Source organism: Apteryx rowi, unplaced genomic scaffold (assembly GCF_003343035.1).
Source record: "Apteryx rowi isolate R43461 unplaced genomic scaffold, aptRow1 scaffold_8, whole genome shotgun sequence".
NCBI classification, from domain to species: domain Eukaryota; kingdom Metazoa; phylum Chordata; class Aves; order Apterygiformes; family Apterygidae; genus Apteryx; species Apteryx rowi.
This window is the reverse complement of record NW_020451093.1, coordinates 4,291,609-4,312,844: the sequence shown is the minus strand read 5'-3', so window position 1 is coordinate 4,312,844 and position 21,236 is coordinate 4,291,609. Positions and strand designations below refer to the sequence as shown.

The 21,236-nt window shown below is 40.0% G+C and overlaps 1 protein-coding gene across 1 annotated transcript in view; it reads left to right on the top strand.

The window, feature by feature from the left end:
* LRP1B (LDL receptor related protein 1B) overlaps nucleotides 1-21,236 on the top strand; it is a 572,531-nt gene that overhangs the window by 212,112 nt on the left and 339,183 nt on the right. The window contains exon 7 of the mRNA XM_026088976.1: nucleotides 12,831-12,993. Within this exon, the coding sequence (XP_025944761.1) occupies nucleotides 12,831-12,993 (163 nt within the window). The remainder of the gene's footprint in view (nucleotides 1-12,830; nucleotides 12,994-21,236) is intronic.

Genomic DNA, 21,236 nt, shown 5'->3' with positions numbered 1-21,236 from the left:
GTCTTTCTCTCTTCACGAATGTGGTCACTATGCAGACTGTCAGGCGGGGAGTCCAGACAAAAGTGTCTGCAGCAGAATGGGAGGACGACCAGTGTCAAACAGTGTCCGTTTGGTTACCTCCCTGTTTTTTACCATGGTCCCGGTTGCCCTTTTTGTCCCCCATATACACTTGGCTTGCCTTTCTTCTGAGCTTACTCAAAAAACCCCCAAATAGCTCCTTCCAAAAGGAAACAACAGAAAAGAAGTTTGAAATGTGTTTTTTGGGGGGTTGAGGGGTTTTGTTGTTGGTGGTGGTGGTTTTTGTCTCCTTTTCTTGGTACTTGGAGATTGTACAGAAACAAACAACCACAAGCCCAAATTTCCACCCCCCTCCAAGACCTAAAACACATCCTAGCAGTGATGAACCACAACTACGAGTGTTGTGCTGCTCAAAATAGCTACAGTCACTTGGCATTTATAAACCTCAGTCACTGAAGGAAACAGCACTAAGGATGGAGATTCTGTCAGCGAACTTCCTGTAAAGTTCTTGTGAATATTCATGAGAAATCAAAGCAAAGTTAGGCTTACACAGGAGGAGAACAACTCTGTAGGAGTTTTTTTTCCCTATAAAACTCTGCCGCTGAGCATGTCTCCAGATAGGTGTAATAAGCTGTCATATAGTTGTAAAATGTGATTTTACTTTTTCCTCTGTGATAGACAGCCCTGTTTGAAAAAGGCAACCTTTGTGGGGTTACAGGTGCTGAGACTTCAATTAAACAGCAGTTTAATGAGGGTCTGGCTCAAGCACTCTCAGAATCATTTCTTCCCAATGCCTATGTCCTATCTCTCTGAACTCTTTCTTGTAAATGAAAGCGCTAAATTATTGGAGGTGAAAAGAGTATCCTGAAGAAATGTCACAGTGTGCTCGTCCTGTCTTGGCATCCACTCAGCATTCCTAGAGCGCTAGCTGATCTGATACAGTTGTTCTTACATTTCTGGGGAGATGGGACAAATGCTACTTCAGGGATCATCACCTTTCTCGCTTTGTCCGGAGGTGTATTTGTGTGGAGACGGGACACAGTTGGGGTCACCTTGATGGACCTAATATAGCCTGGGAGGCTCTCGTGCTGTGATTTTTTTTGGCCTGTCCATACATTCATTCGTTCCTCATTCTGGCGCACCTGGACTTAGAGAACTTCTGATCCAGGTACATGTTACAGCCCTGATGAGGGGCTTTCTTGAAGCCAGATGGACGGTTACAAATCACAGGAAGCAATGCCATCTAATAACAAATGGCTGCTGTACGGCTCTTCTGCACCCTGAAATGGCAAGACTCTTTAGAGACTTGAGCCGGTACAGAAACTTCCTTTTATCGGTTTTATCCTGTCTTTAGGTACTAGCTGTTTTTTCTGATTATTGATTAAACGTAGCCTTTTTGATGGTCATCAGATTTACTAGAAGAGTAAGAGTAGTTCATACCTTCTTGTTAAACACATTCATTCAGTCTTTCTCAGAGACAGTCTGAGACGTCACCTGAAGGTTGTGGGATTTCTATGTCGTGATCAGCTTGGTATCTTCCTTCAACAACAGTGGGTATTGCAAATCCATTATGTTTTTGTATGAATAGTATTCGTATATTCAAGTGTATATATCTGTGCTTGATGGTGTTTCCACAAAAGTTAAGCTATAATCTGTGATATCACAGGTGCTAAGAGGGTCTTGTATATATTAGCTTCTAAATGTTAGCTGTGAAGGATCCATCTGCATTTAGTGAATCTTTTGGATTACAGCCCATTCAATTTGACTTGGGAACTTGTGCTACCTGCTTGAATAGTGTCCCTGTAACACTGAATTATACCTTTTTGAGGCACAAGCTTCCATGGCAGATGCTCTGAATTGGTGGAATTTCCCTTCAACCTTAGGTTGCCTGCATTTAATCCCTGTTGACAAAGAATTATTTATTACCTGCTTATTAATTGCCAAGAATGGAATTTTTCAGTCATTCAAAGATATTGGCCTCAGGTGTGTCTTCCTTACATCCCACCCCTTCCTTGATAATGAAGATTTTGCACCAGGGAGGACTTTCAAGAGCAGATTGACTATCTTCAACAGCAGCAGAAGGATTTTATAAATAAAAAATGAACACTTTGTCATAGTATCAGTAACCTTTTGTAAAACAGGACATGTAAATTTATCTTTACCAGGCATAACGCTGAGGAACTTTTTCTCTGTGTTTGTCTATAAATTGAATGGATTATTCTGCTTGGAAAACATAAATGTTTTGTGTTTTGTTAGCAAGGCCTTGGAAGATGATAGTTCTTTACAGCCCCCACAATTATTTTATTCTAATGTTATAAATAATTAGGTTGCTGTAAATATAAAATGCAAAATTTTGTCAAGAATGTTCTACAAATGTATGGAATGTCAGTTAAAAAAAATGCAAGTAACACTTCTCTATATTGTGGAATTAAACAATGCATGTTTAACGGGATTAGACACATATTTTCTCATAAGCCTTTGACATCCATATGCACCATGCTGGCTTCTTTTTGTTTTTTACATGGTAGTCACTGGTACTATTCTTTTTAATACGATTTTCACAAAAAAAAGATCTGAACTTGTTCTACTTCTAAAAATTCACCTTGGGCCTCAGTAATCGGCAAATTTCCAAGGAGATGAAGACGTTTGCATAGCAGAGCTTCTCGGCGTTCAGGAAAGATGCTCCCTCACTCCCTTGGGTCCCCTCTGGTTGGGCGGTTTCTTTGCTCTCTGGTGAAACCAGAAAGTCCTTTTTTTGCAAGATGCTGCAAGTGAAACAGAACCAGAATGATGTTACCGTCCAGGACCAAGACTTGTACCCCCTTGTGATGCTCTGTGGGATCCAGGCCATTGTTTTTAGCTCCAGCAGTCGTGAAGAATTTTCTCCTCTTTCTGCTACAACTTTCAGGCTCTTGAGATGTCCTCAGTATTCAATGAAGCTTGTCCTCTCCTTTCTTAGGACAAAGGCAGGTGCAGACAGGAGCTATGTAAGAGATACGTACTTGTAAACTGCCCTTTCTGGTGGCATTGGCTGTGAACTTGAGGCTTTAGGTGTACATTCTTAGAAGTTATTTTCAACAGCAGTACCTAATTAATAATTTAGTATTAAATACCATCAGCTAACTGTGTATGTGTGAACGTTTTTCATCTTTTGTTGATACTTTTTATTAAATTTATAAATTTCCCATTTTTGATAATATAGCTAGGGCTTTTCTTTCGAAGTGCAGCTATTTCTTTGTAATTTATTGTCACCCAAGATGCTAATCAAGTTTGTTCCAATTAGACTAATTGACAGCAAATTTGCCAGTTACTTCCAGACGTTAATTTATTAATGCAAATATTTTACTCAGATCTTATCCCAGAAAAAAACATTAAAGTGAGCCATGGCCTTTCTTTTTACTTAAGGTTCTTTGTATCATGTCATTAAAATTAGATCTTCTATCTCCTTAAGATATTTCTTCGAGAGATGCAGATCATAGAAGACTAGCTGCAACAGCATTGCAATATAACTACAGTAAAAAGTCTGTGACTAGCCAATAAACTGCTCTAAGTTAGTTTTCTTCAAAGCTTCTTTTGTCTTTATAGTAAAGAAGGAAACAGGAGAAAAATGATAAACCAAAAATACTGTTTATTTACATTCGTATAGCAAAGTATGGTACCAGTTAAGAAGCGCTTGAGCAACTGCAGACCAAATTTCAGTCCAGATAGACATTTATCCAATAGGTAAAAACGTAAGTAAAGAGTATGTTTTCAGCAAAGATCCTGGGAACTTTTGGGAATGCACAGTGCTTTACCTGCTACACACAAAAGTGCATGTACAGAGCATGACACAGTGACTGGTATTAGTGAGTTGGCCCAATCGCTGCTAGCGTTAGCAGGGACTGTGACCTTGTCCCGTCTGTGTCGGATGTGTAGTGGTACAAAAAGAGGGCTGCTGTGTGGTTTGGGGGGAAGCAGCGGTAAAAAAAAAAGCTGCTTACATATATTGTACGGGAATAAAAACACAAGTAGGAGAAGTTGTGATCCTAGCTGGTGACCTTCACCAATGTTTTTGTGTGTTTTGCGACACACTTTGACCTAACGCCTTGTACGGGTGCATTGTGAAGGGTGAATGAGGATCGTGCTTTTCCTAAAATAAGGAAAATTTGCATTAACAGAAGTAAAGCTGAAATGAGAACCTGCACCTCTGGTGAAACGAACGCCAGTCTCAACATCTTTGCGCTGCCCCTGGGCTCTGCCGGACTGCTTTCAGTTGTCGGTCCAGGCTGGCTGTTTCTGGGCGCCGTTGTGGGCTGTAACGCAGACACAGCGAGGAGCTCGCGGGCTCGGGGTGCGGTAGGGCGCTGCTCTTCAAACAGGGCTTTATCGAGAGCTCGTGCAGAGGAAGGACATGCCGGTTTGCGGGAGCTGGTAAAGCTGTGATTGTGATTTGCACCGCGGTGGCCACGGCAAATTAAAAACACCGTCTGATGTTAGGGTTTAATACGGGACATATATTTCTTTAATTTTTGACTTCTTTGACTGGCTGACTCAAAAAGTATCATCTCCATTTCATAGGAGTATTGTTTGGCTTCTCCAAGTCCTTGCTTACATTGTGAATCTCTACTAAAAACTGAGTGAATTTGATCAAAAACTTTCTTCTGACTTTAGCTCTGGAGTAGGACCTGAAATGCTGAAAAGCTAAAGGATCATGTCAGGATTATTAAATAAAGAAAATGGAAGAACAAATCCTATCCCTCTCATTATTTGTGAGTTAGGTTGAACAAAATAAAAATCTTGATTTTGCTTTACAGTTTTTAGTGGTGGTTTTAAGTGAAGCACTCGTTCTGAAACTGATAAATTACATTGTAATGAATCTTTTAAGCAGAGTGCATCGCTTTCACTAAAGTCAGGTTTAAGCTATATAATTTTCTCCGTTCTGGAAGGACAGTGTCAGAACGGTCGTAAGTAATTTAACGAGAAGAGGACAGAGCACGCAGAAGGGCTGGCCCGTTTGCTCAGAGCTGAAGCCCTGCGTTTTATCAGCACGTCCCAAAACAGCGACAGCTTCCTCGGTCGGGCCGCGCGCTCACCGTGGCACTTCTCGAGCCGACGGTGATGTTTGCGTAGTCTTTGCCTGTGTAATTGCATAAAGACCGTGTCACGCCGTGCAGGCAAAAATAATGAGCTGGTTAAGGAGTGTGTGGACACCTGTGAAAATTTACAGTCCCAGCGGCTCTCATCTCCGGGATTTATTTTACCTACATATCTGGTTCCATTTTTCAATATATATGTGTGTCTGTGTGTGTGTTAATATCTCAATAAACAGATATATATATATATAGGGAGAATATTTTTCTAAAGAAGAGCAATGCTATTTCCCTTTTAGCTAGGAATATCCTGAAAATCCTACGCATTTTCATTTCAAGGGTCTTTCAAGGAGATAGCGGTTATTCACTAAGTCTGTTCAACTGGTTGCAGAATTCAGGCTTGTTCTAAATAGCCATTACCACTGCATTAGCTTCAGAAATGAACTTTTGGGGAAAAGATGGCTCAAATAAGATAAAGTAATGTGAAAACATAATACGGGTACACATTTTTATAATAGTCTGTGAATGCACTGTAATCCGTATTCTGTATTTTACGAAATAACTGGTCACAGTTCGTTGTGGGGGGGTTCTCTTGTGCTAACATATCCTCTTATGCTAACATATCCTTTCTTTGCAAGTATTGGGACCCTCTTTTTTTCAACTGTTTACAGGAGAGGAGGAGCGGCTCAGTGAGAAAGGCAGTCTAGTCTGCTGGTTGTCAGGAGACCGCTGTTTTTCCCGAGACTTGCTGCATGACATTTAGCAAGTAATCTTCTCTTTTCCCCTCTTACCGCAAAATGAGAATAACGGTATTTCCAGATGTCATAGGGATGCTGGGAGGTTTAAAAACCAAAATGCTAAAGATGCCAGGGGGTGTGCAGAGTCGGACTAGTTAGCACAAAGTACACAAGACTTCTGTAGCTGAGAAGAGGAGGGATTATGGCCACGTATCTTTCTAAGGCGGCTAGTTAGAATATTTTGGAAGAGGCTGTAAGCTTTTTGTAAGCAAAGTCCGAGCTCTGCAAATATAAGAGCATTGTGTGCGAGTCTCGTTGCTGGAAGCAACAACTATTTGAATGGTTCACAAGACTTTTTTGTGGACGGTATTTTCTATGATGGTATTCAGTTTTAAGGTAATGGCATTCCTGTTCAGGTAGACCAATATTTGGATCCCACCACTGCAGTGAAGATAACAGAACCCCCCCAAAAAGCAGTGTCCTGATGTCATGTCGAAAATGTATAGAGAAACAATTGACGCATAACCCTAAAACCATTTTTTTTTTTGCATTACTGCAAATAAGTTAGCAAGAAAAATTAGCAAGTAATTGTAAAATTATTTCAAATTGTAATTTGTAAACGCATCGACTAGGCCTCGATTTTAAGTCTGGACAGTTATTTCCTTGTTGATCAGGTCAAATACAACAAGTAACAGTCTCTCCTTCAAAGAATACTGTTTCAGTTTCGGACAAGGTGGAAGAGAGGGATGAAAAAAGATACGGACGAACAGGAAGCAAGGAAGGATGGGATAACGATAACATGAGTATGCGTTTATTATAGAGGGCTGGCATTCAGCATTCGTAGGTAGGAAGGGGTTTCATTTGTCACGCTCAAACCATAATATAAGGTAAATAGTGACGTTAGGTGATGCTGTACAGTGTTTCTGCGTGTTTGCAGAAGTACAAGCGTGTTGATGGCGTCAGCGGGTGACAGTGATTCCTCTGCGCTGTAGCGGTAGGTACCCATGGAGGCGATGATCCTTTCTGAAGAGTTTCAGTTCTTTTTAGAGGCAGGGAAGGAGATGAAGAAAATGGCTTAATGCCCTTTAATATAAGAAGTAATTTCATTTTCTTTCCTTGGTAACCCTAAAAGAAGAGGTGATCTCATCTGCTAAGGTACATGATGTGGCTTTGTTTCAGAGGTGTTGTGTGGCGTGATGAGACACATATTTGCTAACTGCACGGGTCATATTTTTATAATTAAAATTATTTAAAATTTTTTCTGCTATTCTCATAGTAGTACTTCTCATGCTGGATTTAAATTGGGATCAGTAAGCAGAATTTAACTGTATTATATAGTTCTTTAATAACATTTGCATTTGTTCTTATTTGCAAGCACATTTTTTTAAGAACATCATAATGTCCTTTTCCCCTAAATGTCTGAGATGCAGAAAAAGACTTCTGTCCAATGTCTTATATATATCAGAATGAAATATGCTGTGGTCATTATTACCTTCTGATTAAAATTGAATTGAATGTAATAATGACCTTTGGGAAAAAGAAATGCAGATTTATAACCCTAGGTCATGTTATGTATTGTATATTCATGTCATCTAGACAATATATTGCTAATAGCAACTGTATTGGGCTCAACATGAAATTAGCCTATAAAATTAAGACCTCGTTTTACCTGCAAGAGAATATAGCATACTCTGACTCCTGTGAACCAGTGTTGTCTGACAAGTGTCACCTTCTACAAAAATGTGTAGCATGAGCTGCCTTCCTTCCCTAACCCGCTGCTTAACAGCTGACTAAGATAACTGACTTCTGCATTCGCCCCCCAACGCGCTCCTCGACGTGCCGCTGGCCACCTTGGGGACTCACCTGCTTGACCTGTCTCCTGGAAGTCATTTTCCTCGATTACTTTGTGCTGCAAAAGTAACTCCCTGTTTCATTTAAAAATCTGAATAATGTACCGTTTAGCGTCTTTACGGGAAAACGCTTAAGTGACCTTATTTGTGTGCAGGGGGTGTTGATGAAGCGCCTACATGCGGCAGGCGGTCCTCGGAAGGGGGAAGGCTGTGCACTTCTGCCTTTGATGGAGGGCGGCTGAACGAGGCAGGTGTTAGGAGCTAATGTAGCACGGCCTCCTCCCCGCAGCAGCTCTCGTAGTCCACGTGCTTGATGGGATGCCAGTTGCGGCTGAATTATGCTTTAATTTTAACAGTGGATGACTTAACTGCTTTGAAGTAAATAACTGGCTTTGATTTACAGTCTCAGCAGATTTATAAGAAGCTTTTGAATGTGCAGTTAGAAAAAAAGACTGTTATAGCTGTGTACCTCCATAAATCTGTCTTTATTGTTCAGCGTGTAGGCAGGCTACTGGGACCCCATTACAAGTTTACAATCATTTGGCAATGTGTTTGAAAGTCAGTAATGCAGAAATTAGCAGCGTTACGGTTTTCGACACCTCTTACTTGTGTCTGACATGAGATTGGCAGCAGAAAATTCACTCCTTGATCCTCCAAAATCTTGATCCTCAGGATCAAAAGTCAAGCCCCTTCCTCAGGCCATTATTTCACGGTTTCACACGTCTTCCTTTTACATTTCATCTGGTGGCATCGTAACCAAATACATGAATCGTGATACAGTAAGAGGAAATTTCACCCATTTTACTCATTCCAGAAACTCGATATACTGTGAGGTAAAATTATTTTACAACGTGAGGACAAAAAGAAGTACGCTAGGAAACTTCGACCCAGATTTTGCCCCCCTAGCGTAAAATTCCTGGCAAAGGCACCGAGGCCAAGCATACCTGGGACCCGGCATCATCACATTTCCCCTGAACGCTCTGTAAGCAGAAGGGCTTTTATGAAAAGGTGTGGTTTCTTTTCTTTTTTTTTTTTAAGTTCTGTAGATCCCAGGGTTCGCAATGGAAGAAAGAAGCTTGTGGTTAAACGTGCGTTTCTGCCGTAGTGCCTGCTCAGTGTTCAACCTCAGCCAGGGTAGCAGATCTTAATGCTACCTTTGCCTGACTCCCCTCTGTAGTAGCATGCCTCTTAGCAGCCTAAGAAACGAAACCATAAAAACCTAATGATGTCTAGCTGCCCTGGAAATAAAGGAGGTTTGGAAGCATAGCAGTTGTATTTGTAAGATGGTAACTCAATTTATTGAAATTTGAATTATGTTACTCATCAAACAAGGGAAAAACCTTCTTTTCTTTTGAGGAACTTGAAGTCTGGATGCTTTAAAGTACTTATTTAAATTTAATATATTTTAGGTTTTTCATTATACTCTTTACAGTGTCTGAGAGGGCTGATTTTGCAAAGGACTTGGATAGTTGAGGGCGATGCATTTGGAAAAGATGGATGGATATTTGTCATTTGATTTTTCATTTTTAAACATATTCAGTAATCATTCAGGGCATGGTTGTTGAAAGCTTAGTCACCAATATGTTTCGTTGATTGAACGGTGGCATTTTAAATAAAAACCATGTTTTGTAAGTGGAACTACACACCTAATTATGGCAAAGCGCTGCCGATAGAAGAGGCACAGCACAACCTCTGCCGACGTAAACCTGCCCGCAGCCCGGTGTCGGCGTGAAGCTGTGCGGGCTGGTGACGAGGAGCGCTGGCTCCCAGGAGAGGCTCGGCACAGGCAGCGCGCGCGCAGGACCGCGCAGGCTGCCGCTTAGGCGCGTTGAACCGCGGGTCACCCGGCCTCGCTGCTGCGGGGCGCCGCGGAAAAGGAAACGGTTGCGGCTAGTTGCCTGCGTCTAAACTGCTTTCTCTTCTCTGCTACAATGAAGTTTGTTGGTTCCTTTGTGCATGTATAATTTTATCTCTGTTTTTTCTAAATAGCTACTGAATTAAAAAAGCAGATTTGTCAATGGCGGGCACTTTTAGCGTTTGCCTGCCGTACAACATTGACAAAGCCTCACCTGCTGCAACCTCAGCTTTCATTCAGAAAGGTCAAAGAACTTCCTAGCATTTTTGTTGGAGAAGTCAAACGCAGATACGTGGAAAAAAATACACCCTGAAGACTCAGGAAAGAGAGGGCAAGGCAAAAACGCTCAAATAGGCTACCTCATTTTTGTAAGCCACCTCATGGTTTCGATTTTTAAATTTTCTTTGGCTTATGCTGGAAGCAGAAGATCCTTCCTTAGTCAAAAGAGAGTAAAGTTGACTAAAATAGAGAGGTTGGCTATTTGTGGTTCATTAACCAGAAGTATACATGGAGTGTGCCCATTTTTGGAGCATTTTTAATTTTGATTAGATTTCATCCAAAGTCATGGATCTGAACATTCACTCTTCTTTCTGAAGTCCTTAAGAGGAAACTCTGTTTTTTAGAAAGTAATAAAAGAAGGATGATCAGATTTAGCAGAAATACTCCAAGGAAAGCTGTTATTAAAATAGAAAAAAAACCCTCAAAAATATGTACAGTATTGCTCAGAATAAATATGTGTGTTTTCAGGAGCAGGCATTTCTTTTTAGAGACTTCTGAAACTGTGTGAATGAAAGAGAAAAAGATTAATTACTTCAAAGATGTGAGTGGAGTAGCCATCTGTACGTATTGGGCTTCAATATATGAATTCAGAAATAGGCATGAAATTAATTTAGTATCTTCTCGAGTACGAAAATGTATATGTAAAAATTCCCCAGTGCAACCAAAACCTTATCTCTCTGGCATACACTGCGTTCAGCTTGCTCCACAACTGAAGAACCGTTCAAAGTGGCTTATTGCACTGCTGCTAGCTAAACCGCAGGGATTAGAAGTTTCATTCAGAAGACCGGGATGTGCTGCTCAGGGGATCTTCATGTAGAGGATGGTTTTATGGGGGAGCGGACTTGAGCAGCTCTGTATAAACCCCTCTCGTGAGTAATTTGTGGTGTACAATTCACAGCAGAACACGTGGCACAAGAAAGACAAAAAAGCAGAGCAGTGATGACTAAAATACACAACTTGGGTTTGCAACTACCAAGTGAAAATGCCAACGTGCATTGACCATCCTGGTTAAGTATTGGATGACAACAAGGTGCTGCCCCAGAAAGTTTATTTTTGAGATACTCTCTTTGCATAGTGGGACATCACGTGATTTTTGATAGTTTTAAAAGCACGTGCCATAATTTGTTTGGACAAAGGAAAAAAAAGGCTTTTCCTCCCCGTTGTCTAAACTGCTGGAGGGCTTGAGCGTGTCTCAGTGCATGCGGCATTGGCCTCCTCTGGAGGTGGGATCCTGCACTAAATGGAGCTTTCCTTTATTCCGGCTCAGCACATCTTGTGGTAGTAGCTATCAGAGGGAAGAGGCATAATATTCGCTTTGAATTAGAAGGAGAGTGAATAGCGGAAGGAGAGAAATCTGAGAGAGAAGAGACAGCAATGGACTGTGTAATGGGATGGCTGTGATGGAACAGAGCTGGTATTTATTCCTGGTATTTTATTGAGTAGATCTTGTTTATGTTATCTGCCCTTTGAAGGACAACACATGCATCTCCATGTCTGTTTTAAGCATTTTATCGAATGAACCCTCACTTATTGTCACAAACTTAATGCTTTCAATTTCTTTCTAAATCGAGTGTACTTTTTATCCTCTAACACAGCATGTATGTGATGGTGGCAACAGTGTCTTCTGGGAGTGGGGAAAAAGAACCCCTAAAAGCTCAACCTTTGAAGGATGATAGAAATACAGAAAACCAAAAGTACCATTGAGTACCATGAGAAATGATAGTTTATCACATCTGGCTTATGTCAATATGAAAGAATTGGAACAGTATTTTGAAACCATAGTCATATACTGTATGTATAGGTTTAAAATAAAAGTTTTTTAATATATAATATAGAAATACTTGACATTCTATTTAAAAGAAAATAATTTTACAATAGTTATTAATTTAAAAATAACTGTTTTATATTACACGGTGATGTCAGTACAGTACTGTCATTGAGAATAGGAAGTAAAGAAATTTTAGTTCAGTGACACCGATAGTTTTGTTCTTCCTTTAAGAAATGCTTCTTTACACTTTTGCTTACTGTAACAGTAAGGCTAGGTGTAAGACAAACTGAATTGAAAGGAAAATGCAGGATTTAGAATACAAGTACAAAAGTTATTCTAGGCTCCCCCACCCCCCAAAACGAACTTGTGCAGTTCCTGTTTTAAAATGAAGTACTAGTTGTGCCGGGTAATTGCGAAGCTACGCTCTTCCCTTTAGCTTCCTGAGAAGGAAAACTCCTGGTTTCATCGTAGCAAAACTTCTCTGCATAAGCACCATGCGGACAGTTCCCTTTGATGCAGTTCATTTTAGCAGTCGAATCAGAAATCCGGCTGCATGCAGATTTTTCAGAGCTACAGAAAAACAATTTATATGAGACTGAATGTGGCACACACGTGCCTACTGCTACACGTAGTGGTTTTAGACATACGTATCCGCACGGAGGCTTTTTGAATTTCTTTGAAGTATTTGTGTTTTGGCTTTAGTCCATTTAAAATACATATAATATATATCATTAAACAGATACAAATAAACTAGTATATGCATTATCAGTGTCCTGTCTCCGCTGTGTAATAGACGCCCTGGAAAAGGAACTTGAGAATTCCCGTGACTTCCTGCGGCTGCCCTCTCCGCTGGGATCTGCTAGCGTCGCCCAGCCCCAGCAGCCTTTCTCATTCCCGCTCCCACAGCGCACCGTCGCTCGGTGCCGCTGCTTCTGAACCGGCTGCAGAAAACTTTCAGGACGGCAAAATTTCAAACATTTTACCAAGCTACAAACACGTGTATATCTTTTCACGTCCTTGAAGTTGGACCACGACTTTCATGCTTAAAAAGAAACAGTTCTCTCAAACCGGTGGCTAAATCACTTGCCAGTGTTTGACTTGGGAATTGAATTGCTTAGTACATACTCTATACCCTTGTATATATTCTCATCTTAAAAAAGTGTGAGTTCTTTAACTGAGTGAAGCAGCTGCAAGTTCTGTTATTTGTATGGTATTTTCACTTCTGAGCCTTTTTTTCTTTTTTTTTCTTGACAGATGTGCAGCAAATAGCAATCGACTGGATCACCGGGAATTTGTACTTCGTGGACCCCGTCAGCGACAGGATCTTCGTCTGCAGTCGCAACGGGACGGTGTGCGTTACCCTGATCGAGCTCGAGCTTACTAACCCTAAGGCAATAGCTGTTGACCCAACATCTGGGTAAGGTTATTTTTTGTATTACAAATGTTTTATTTTATATGATGCATGCTTGTCTGCCTAAACGTCCCATAATAAACTTTACATTTGTTTTTATGGCTTTTCACTTTCGGACCACAGATTGATGTAACATCTACTTTGTTTTTAGTTAATGCAGCGTCGTTTACACACCCCAGTGTCTGCAAATTGTATATCTATCTGTTTCATGTACGTGTTTGAAAAACTGTATTTTCACTTTTATATTGAGCTATTTATATAGTAGCTATAACAACACAATAATGTGTAGTGCACTTGTAGCAAGCAGTTACCTATATTAATTGCAATACATGCTGCATAACTTTTCAAAATGGAATGAGAAATGAAAAAATAATTTTATCCCTACCTTGTCATAAGATTTTCTTTGCTTTGGTTTTCCTGTAAATTGTGTTTCTAGCTAGAATATGTGAAAAAGGAACTTTTTATTTCTTTATATTTTAACCCCTCGTTATCAGGAGTATTGGAAGTGGCTCTACTGAGTTTAGTTACACACAAAATTTCAGGACTTTGTGCTCTGCTTTAGAGGGTCATCTAAAATGATATGAATACACTGTATTTGCTTTTTCTCTTCCATAGATACATCCAGCATCACTTGGGAATAAAGCCTTGCTTAAAATACAGGGTACTAAAAATCTTCCATTTTACAGCAGCCACCAGCTGGGAAAAGTTTTAAAGCAGATGAGGAAGTAAAAGCGTAACTAAAGAGGAATGATCAAGTTAATTTAAAACCTGTAAATTTCAGTGAGGATTTTGGAACAGGGATTTTATCCTCGTTTTATTAGTCTGTAAGTAGTTAAGACTGAAATGCCTGGCGGAATATATCCTAAACTGCCATAAGCCCCTTCTCAATAAATACAGTAGTGTTTACTGTAGGGCAGCCTGTCATCCGTATGTGGACTTCCGTCCCTATTTATTTAAAGTCTGATTGAATATTAAGATGCATTATCACGACGACTTTAATTCTGACAAGAACAGCTTGCATGTAAAGTTTACAAAGAAGTATAATGTAATTCTTGAATATTGCTGTATCTCTGTCTGCAGCAGATGGTAAACTTGCCTCGATCTGACTGCAGTGTCGTTTTAAAAGAAACAAATAAAAAATCATGTATGAATTGATTTTTTGAAAGTTCTGATCTGAAAGAGCTTGAAGCTTTCAGATTTGCTAACAGCAGCCTTTTCTGTACATTTGCTTGCTTATTCTTTGCTGGATTTGCTAGATGAGTTCTAAGCTTGTCATTAGATAATCTTATCTTTCAGGGATGTCAGAATCGTATCCAGCACTTTGATTCTGCAAGGAAGGCTGGAACAGAAAAAAAAAGACTGTTTTTCCTTCTGTTTGTTATCCATTAGCCGCAAACCATTCTTATTTAGATAGCTGCCTTTTTCAGTGGCATAGAAGAGAGTTAATTATTACTTTAAAAATGTTTTCCTTCAATTTTTCTCTTTTTTGCTTTCCTTTTACTCTTTCTTGCTGATACTAGCTAAGACATAATTCTGTGTCAAAGTGGTAACATGGTATTCTATTCTAGGTAACTTGCTGGTTTTATTTTATTTGAAGAACCACAAAAATATCAATATACAAAAATTTGTTGCAGGTTGAGCTCCAAATGATCAGGTTACATAAAAGTGTAACAGCTTCTAAAGATAGTTATATTTGTGCACCGTAAACATATATTTATAAATTGTGGGGGCTTTTTACTGAAATACGAAACCCAGCCTGTTTTGAGAGATTTTATATGGGTTCCTGTAAGAAGTTATCCAGTTACATTTTAATGTATTCGTTCCTGTAACAGGTATTGCTGCCATATTATGTTCCTTCGAGCGTTCCTCTAAAAGCTGGAAGTACACGTGCACGTTTGCTCTGTTAAGGAATTCCGAGCTCGATCGCAAGCCATTGCGCCTGTGGCGAACTTACCTGCAGTGGTGCAGGCTCAAGCCCTGACGCTCTGACGTGTTTACATCCGTGGTGTCATGCGCGTAGCTGTCCTATGGGGATCCAGAACTCCTGATTTACCGGGAGAACATGTAAAGCCTAGGCAGAACATTTCTTAAGCCAGAATGGTTCCTCTTGCTTTGTTGAAGATAGTTTTTGCGAGTGTGATTAATTTTACCTATCAGCGCCTGTGAGTTTTATGAGGTGTTTAGTGGTTTCATATATTTTCCTTAGAACTGAACCTGAATGAGAACTTTTATTCATAATCTAAACTGAACTTAAAACAGAGAGAAGAAAGGTTCCACTATTCAAAAAGCTCTTGAACAAACTTGTTTGTTATGTTTCTAATCTAAACCGCCACTATTTTGATTTAGGATTTTAGCAATTTTATCAATCATCTGAGCTGTGTTCTTTTACTCCAGCCCATATCTACTGGAAACACATCTGAAAATTTCAGAGAAAAAGCAAAAAGAAAAAAAGGCAAATTAATTATTCAGCCACTTACAGGTTTTGCAGCACTAGTATTCATCTGCTGTGTCAACAACTTTGGAGTTAAGAGTAATACCGTGTGAGTATGGGAGCTGTGTTTGGGAGAACGTTATCAGAGGAAAAAGCCGTGTGTCCGCTGATTACTGTGAGGACTTTCAGTGAAGCGTATTTTGAAGAAAAAGTTAGAACAGTGCTAGTGGAAAATAAAGTAGCAATCAGAAACAGAGAGGGAGAACAAATTGTTTTGTAGTAATATATTATCTATCCAATGCCTTTGGAGTGAGATGTTTAGCTCCTCATATCTTCAGTTCATAGTTTTGATAAACTGTAATATAGGACTTCTTTTCTTCAGTGGTCAAGAAGCAAAAGCTGTTGCTCTTCCTGCCCTCTTTCATCTTTTGGTCCTTAAAATTGGTGTAAAAGTGATGATGGTACTGATGAGTGTCACATGAAATAAATATGAGTTGCGTTAGAGGGATTTCGTTTCTGGCTACGGCCTTCAGTGTAGGTCTGCCGTACTAGTGGAGAATGACGTATTTTTAAAAGGATTCTGGATTACTATTTTTGGCAGTAAGCCTGCACATTGATGAGGCTTTGTGGTCACCATACCACATATAGTATATGTGTATATAGCAATAACAATAAGTATAACAATATGGAAGGTGATACGCTTAAAACTCACCAGAGACTAGATCAGAAGGCTTAGAAGAGTCTCCCAGCTCTGCTGCTGACCAGCCAGTTGTGTGTTGACAACGCATTTGGGGTTTTTTATATCTTCTATTTAATAGGGAGGATGACGAGCATCTTGTGTAAGTTATATGATATTTGGATGTATTCAGGGGGAGTAGGAATAATTATTGCAGAATGCCCTGTTAAGTGTGTACTTCTGTATACACATATGTATATATATACTGTAAATATGTCCAGTGTTCCTAAAACTATATCCAGTTAAATATATCCAGTGTTGCCTTCCAGTGCCCCGCACTGGTAATGCAGAGTGTAGACCAACATTTTACATGGGAAAAATGGATTGGAGTAGGGGCGTACTAGAGTTCCCTCCCCTGACATTAGCACTTTAAAATTTTGGTCCTATTCTTACTGCTTATATATCCACTATATATGAAGTGATATATATTGGGGTTACTTAATTTCTACTGGGATCCATTTCTGATTTCTTCAAGAATGCCAGGAAACGGGGAAAGGCAGGAGGAGCAGAAAGCTTTGAGCCTGCCAGCAGCTCAGGGCTACTCCCGGCTGTAGTAGTGTGACTCGAAACTACGGCTCTGATGCTTTTTGGGATGCCGATCATAATTTCCTATTACATTTCATAGGCTTAAGGAAAACCAGGACTTTTAAGGAGAGCATTTTAAATGCCAAGGGTATTGATCTAGCACCCACTTAGGAGGCTGTGGCAAGCGTCAGGAGGAGCCTAGAGAAAGGGCGCGTGCGGCGAGGTTACGGAGATGCCGTGCAGAGGAGAGCAGTGCCGAGCGCTGGGAGTGGAGAAGGGAGTTAGACGCCTCGTCTATGAATCACCGTAAAGGAAAGGCGTCGCGGAGGGAGAGACGGGAGAGAGGAGGAGGAGGAGGAGGGAGAGCATTGCAGAGGATGCCCAGTTAGAGGCTGAAGTCATTGAAAAGGGAACTTGTAACGGTCATTTAAAAGTTATAGTAGTAACAATGGGGAGAAAAGACTTGCTGCGAAAGAGATTTGTAAAAAGAGCTAGCAAACAGTTTAGTACTGCAACAGCGTGTGTCATATAAATATTTGAATAAATCTTCTAATCATCTTTTCCTTCTGGTATGTTGTGGAAATAGAAAAGGACAGCTCTGCCTATTTCTTTCACACAACACTTGTAAGTACATACGGGAAGAGATTGTGGTAGGATGAGTGTTAAAAGAACAACATCTATTAATGTGCTATGTACAGTCTCTTGGAAATGCTAATATGTCAAAAAGCCAGAATACTGCACAACAGCACAAAAACTTTGTTATGAGGTTTGTAAGTCTGTAACAGCAATCTGGTGATATCTTCTCCAACCACAAAGGTGAAGAAGGGAAACAAGGTAAGAATTAATAGCCTAAGTTTTCCCTTTCCTCAACAAAGGGATTTGTTCTGAGGAAAAAATAAAAAAGGTTATTCCATTTACTTTCTCAGGGATTCTCAGCACAGATTTTACTGTGGCTAAAATCAAAGCCACAGTATGAAAAAAAGAATTTAATTAATAAATACATAAAGAAGTTCTTGAAATACAGTTGGACAATTTGCATCAATCCACAATCCGGGAAATAGAAGAAACCAAAGTGTGAGACGTCGTTTTCAAAGACGGCATTCTGTACAGGGACGGAGTGAAGCAGCGTCCTTAAACTGTCGTAGCTGGAAGTAAAAATCCTCAGAAACAGTTGCGTCTGCCTTTTTAATCTTTTTCTTTTTATTTGTAAATTTATTTCTCTTCTGAAATACTTCTGGTATGCCTAAGAGGAAGAAGTTGGAGATTGGTCGCGTGAACCCTGTTGTCATCCAGAGTGATTAACTGCTGTTGCATATATTCTTAATCAAGCTGGGTATGATTATCCTCTTGAGATGTTTACATTTATTGGACAGACTTAAATGTAATGTAAGGTCCATTGAACAGTTCACACTAACAGTGCCAGGGGAATGATAGAGCTTTTACACATCATTAAATCAAAGTTTTCCTTGCTAGAGAGCTATGTACAGGAGATAGTTCCTAGTGTAATAAAGAGATATAGCCAAGGAAGGGAAACAACTTTTAAGAGTGTGGAGAGATTTTTTTCCCTGTGAAGCTGTAAATTGAGTGAGTTTGGGCCTGGCAATTAAACCTGTTTGGTCACATGAGAAGACTTTCAAGCCCGTAAAAGCTATCCTATTTGTCGGGATCTGAAAAAGGAGCTAAGAGAAACTTTTTCATGGTAAATTCTTTGATGCAGCTTCTGCATAGGCAGAGCCTGAGCCCAACCCTGAAACGCCGGCTCCCAAAATAGCCAGAAAAGAGCAAGTCAGCTGAGGAGCAGCAGGAGAGGGAGACCTTTCTGAATCAACTTCTCTGGAAGTTAGCTGATTATTTTTTTCTTTTCTGTACCTGTATCTTCAAAAAAAAATGTAAATGCACTATTTTTAGATGCCATGAATAATGCTCACATTTGCATTTCTTTGCCTTGAGTTAAGCATGCTATAAGGTAAATGAACAGATAAAAAAGAATCACCTGAGGCGTAAAATCTGCAAGGCGGGCGGTGGGCTGCAGGAGCAGGCGTGGCGGCTCCCCCCGGATCCCGCTCCGCGCTCGGAGGCGCGCGGGAGGCGGCCGGCACCTCGGCACGTGGCGACATACCGGGCTGCACTAGGGTCTTAGAATATTAAAAGAATCTATATTTTAATGCGCTGCATCGCCCCGTGTCCCCCCACACACACTAATTTGGGGGACTAGAACTGCTTGTCTTTGAAGCCTTTCTCGCCTTTGGGGTGAGCAGCGGTGGAGGACGCGAGTGTGCAAGCTTCGGCCTGGCTCTCTCCGGTTCCCGGGAACGGGCTGGAGACGGGGCCCGGCCGAGGGGATTGCTCGGGTGGGTAGACCAGAAAGGGAAAACCCCTTGGGCTTGACCTGGCAGCGTTCCCTGACCATGCCATAAATGCCAGTGAGATTGGAGAGATTTCCCGGGCGAGGAAGAGGGAAGAGAAAGTCACAGAATTTGTTACTGGTGATGAAACCAAGTTTCTTACTGGGAAGGAAAGAGCAGGAATTGAAAAAGTAGGTGAGGTCCGTCCAGTATTTATCTCTTATTTGTTTCTTTGCTGTTTAAACAGGCGAGTCTTTCAGGGTAAATATAAAACAGGTACATTTAGTGTCTGCTGTCTCTTTTTATTCTGTTCTTGCTCTCCTGTCTCTGAGCTTTTAAAACAGTCACAAGGCTTGGGAGAGACCTCTGAGATGTGAAACTTTTTTCTTCTCAGATTAGTCACCATTTTCTGCTGATCAAAGAGGAGTGTTATAGTCATGAAAGCTCACTTTTAAACAGCAAAATCATTAGTATTTTAGTAACATGCCATTATTAAAAGAGCTCAGCTCCCTTTCTTGTCACAAAGCAGTTTCAAAGGGCTGTGTGTAAGATACATATAAGATGTAGTAACTTTTAGAAAGTTTTAAAGGCGACCTGGAAAAGAATCCCCTTTAAAAAAATTCTTCATGATAACTCTTGACAAGCTGAAAGTTTTAATTAAGATTTTGGCTTTCGTTGATCATCCTCCCCCCCACACACCTCTTTCAGGCTGTGAACAGTCAGAAGTAATAGTGAGGGGAGCCAAAACAACTCAGAAAGAAAGAGATATTTAATCAGGCAAAAAAAACCTTTCAAAATTATGTCTACCCTTGCTGCCATCTGTTTAGCTCTAATGGTTGTTAAACATTTAGGAGAAAATATTTATACATGTTTTCAATTTTCTGAAAACTCTGGTTCCATTTCTGTGGTATTCTGTTTTAAAATTTGTTTGTTGCTAACTAACATGCGGCACTTACTTATTTATTTATATTTGGCACCTTTACATTTCCCTGTGGACCTAATCTCCTTTGAAACTTTGTTTTCTTTTGTAGTGGCATAGATCTGCTTACTAGGAAACCTTGCTTGCTGCTGCTCTGTTAATGACAAAAAAAAAAACAAAAAACAAGGGATAACTTCATCTTCTGTCTGTCCTGAAATACCATGATATGATTTTGCATGCATATGCAAACAGAATAGAAGAAAAAATAAAGTTGTTCTTCAAGGAACTCAAATATTTGGATTTATGAACATAAAAAGACACAAACCTGCATGAAACCCATCTAAGGCTAAAAAGTATTCACATCAGTATTCACTGATGAAATGAAAGAAATGAAAATATCAAGCACTTTACAGAACTTTACTTTAAAAGGGAACTCATTAACAAGTTTAGGTTAAGTAGCTGGATCAAAGTGATTTGTATCATCAAGACAAAAATAGAATAAACTTGCACAGCTTTAGTACCTGCATATTTTCAAATAATTATGTTTGCATTTTCTATTGTGCATACCTTTTTGTTAATCAAATACACTTCACAACAGATAACTGAAGGCTACAATTAAAATCCAATCTTTTGTATATATTTGAAGAGGTACCCAAACCAAATTGTGTTTAAAGAAAAGCAGATAATAATAACGATGATAATCTGTGAGTTAGAAAGAACTTTTTTCTTCCAGTGATTGTAAAACTTTGTGAAGCAGTTGGCAAAGTGACTTCTGGCAGTGTTATCAGAATAGCTTACCGATGCTCTGGGTGATGGTATTATCTAATAATCAGAATTACTGCCTGGAGAATAAAAAGCTAGCTAGCTGCTGATGATACATCTGTTGCAACGTGAACTTAGGTAAGCTTTTCTCTTTTGCAGCATGTGCGTGGTAATGGATTTTGTAAGTACGTTGCTACTAGCAGAGGGAGTATTTGAGCAGTGTAAATAATTATGGAAAAATTGCAGTCGCAAGAACTACAATGCTTCGATGGATGAGCTTTTCAAAGAACACCGATGAAATCACAAACTAACTAAAGCTATTAAATTTGCAGAAAATAAAATAGTCAGCTTCTAAGTCAGTATAAGATAAGTATTTTCACTTATCAAAAATTGCCTGTCGGCTGGTTGGTGCAGAGGACCTTGAATGCAGCGCTGTGCCTCCCTCGCTTCATCAGACTCGCTGGAGCTGGGTCTAATAACCGAGTGTCGCGCTCGCACAAAACAGGCCTGCTTTTGCATGGGGTGTCTGCG